At 63.7% G+C, this 405-nt stretch overlaps 1 protein-coding gene across 1 annotated transcript; it reads right to left on the minus strand.

The window, feature by feature from the left end:
• Positions 1-10: 10 nt before the first annotated feature.
• Positions 11-400, minus strand: LOC107125475 (putative N-acetyltransferase 8B; the record flags this gene model as incomplete). The annotated part of the gene is made up of 1 exon (XM_015428894.1): positions 11-400. A coding segment is annotated over one exon (390 nt), but the record flags the coding sequence as incomplete, so codon positions are not given.
• Between the last annotated feature and the right edge of the window lie 5 nt (positions 401-405).

The raw sequence follows: 405 nt of genomic DNA on the forward strand, positions 1-405 counted from the left end.
GCGATCCGGCAATCTCATAGCGATAGTAGTAGACGTAGAACTGCAGCAGCTTCGCTACGAGGTAGGGGTGCTTCACCCTCACCTTGCGGAAGCCCATGCCCTCGTACACCCGCTGCGCCGCCAGCTGCACCATGCTCGTGCCCAGCACAACCTCCTTGTAGCCGCGCTCCTGGGCAAAGCGGATGACGGTCCTGGTGAGTGCCTTGGAGAGGCCACGGCCCCTGTGTCGCTGGGCCACCGACATGCGCTTCAGCTCCAGCGCCGTGCCCCGTTCAGACAGGTCCTCCGGTTGGATGGCAGCCACCATGCCCACCACCTCCTCTCCGGACGTCACCACCCAAAAGCAGCTATCTTTGGCTTCCAGGTAGGTCTTCCGGATGTCCCGCATGTCGGCGGCGAGGGCGT

Source organism: Gekko japonicus, unplaced genomic scaffold (genome assembly GCF_001447785.1).
Source record: "Gekko japonicus isolate JY-2015 unplaced genomic scaffold, Gekko_japonicus_V1.1 scaffold106745, whole genome shotgun sequence".
NCBI lineage: Eukaryota > Metazoa > Chordata > Lepidosauria > Squamata > Gekkonidae > Gekko > Gekko japonicus.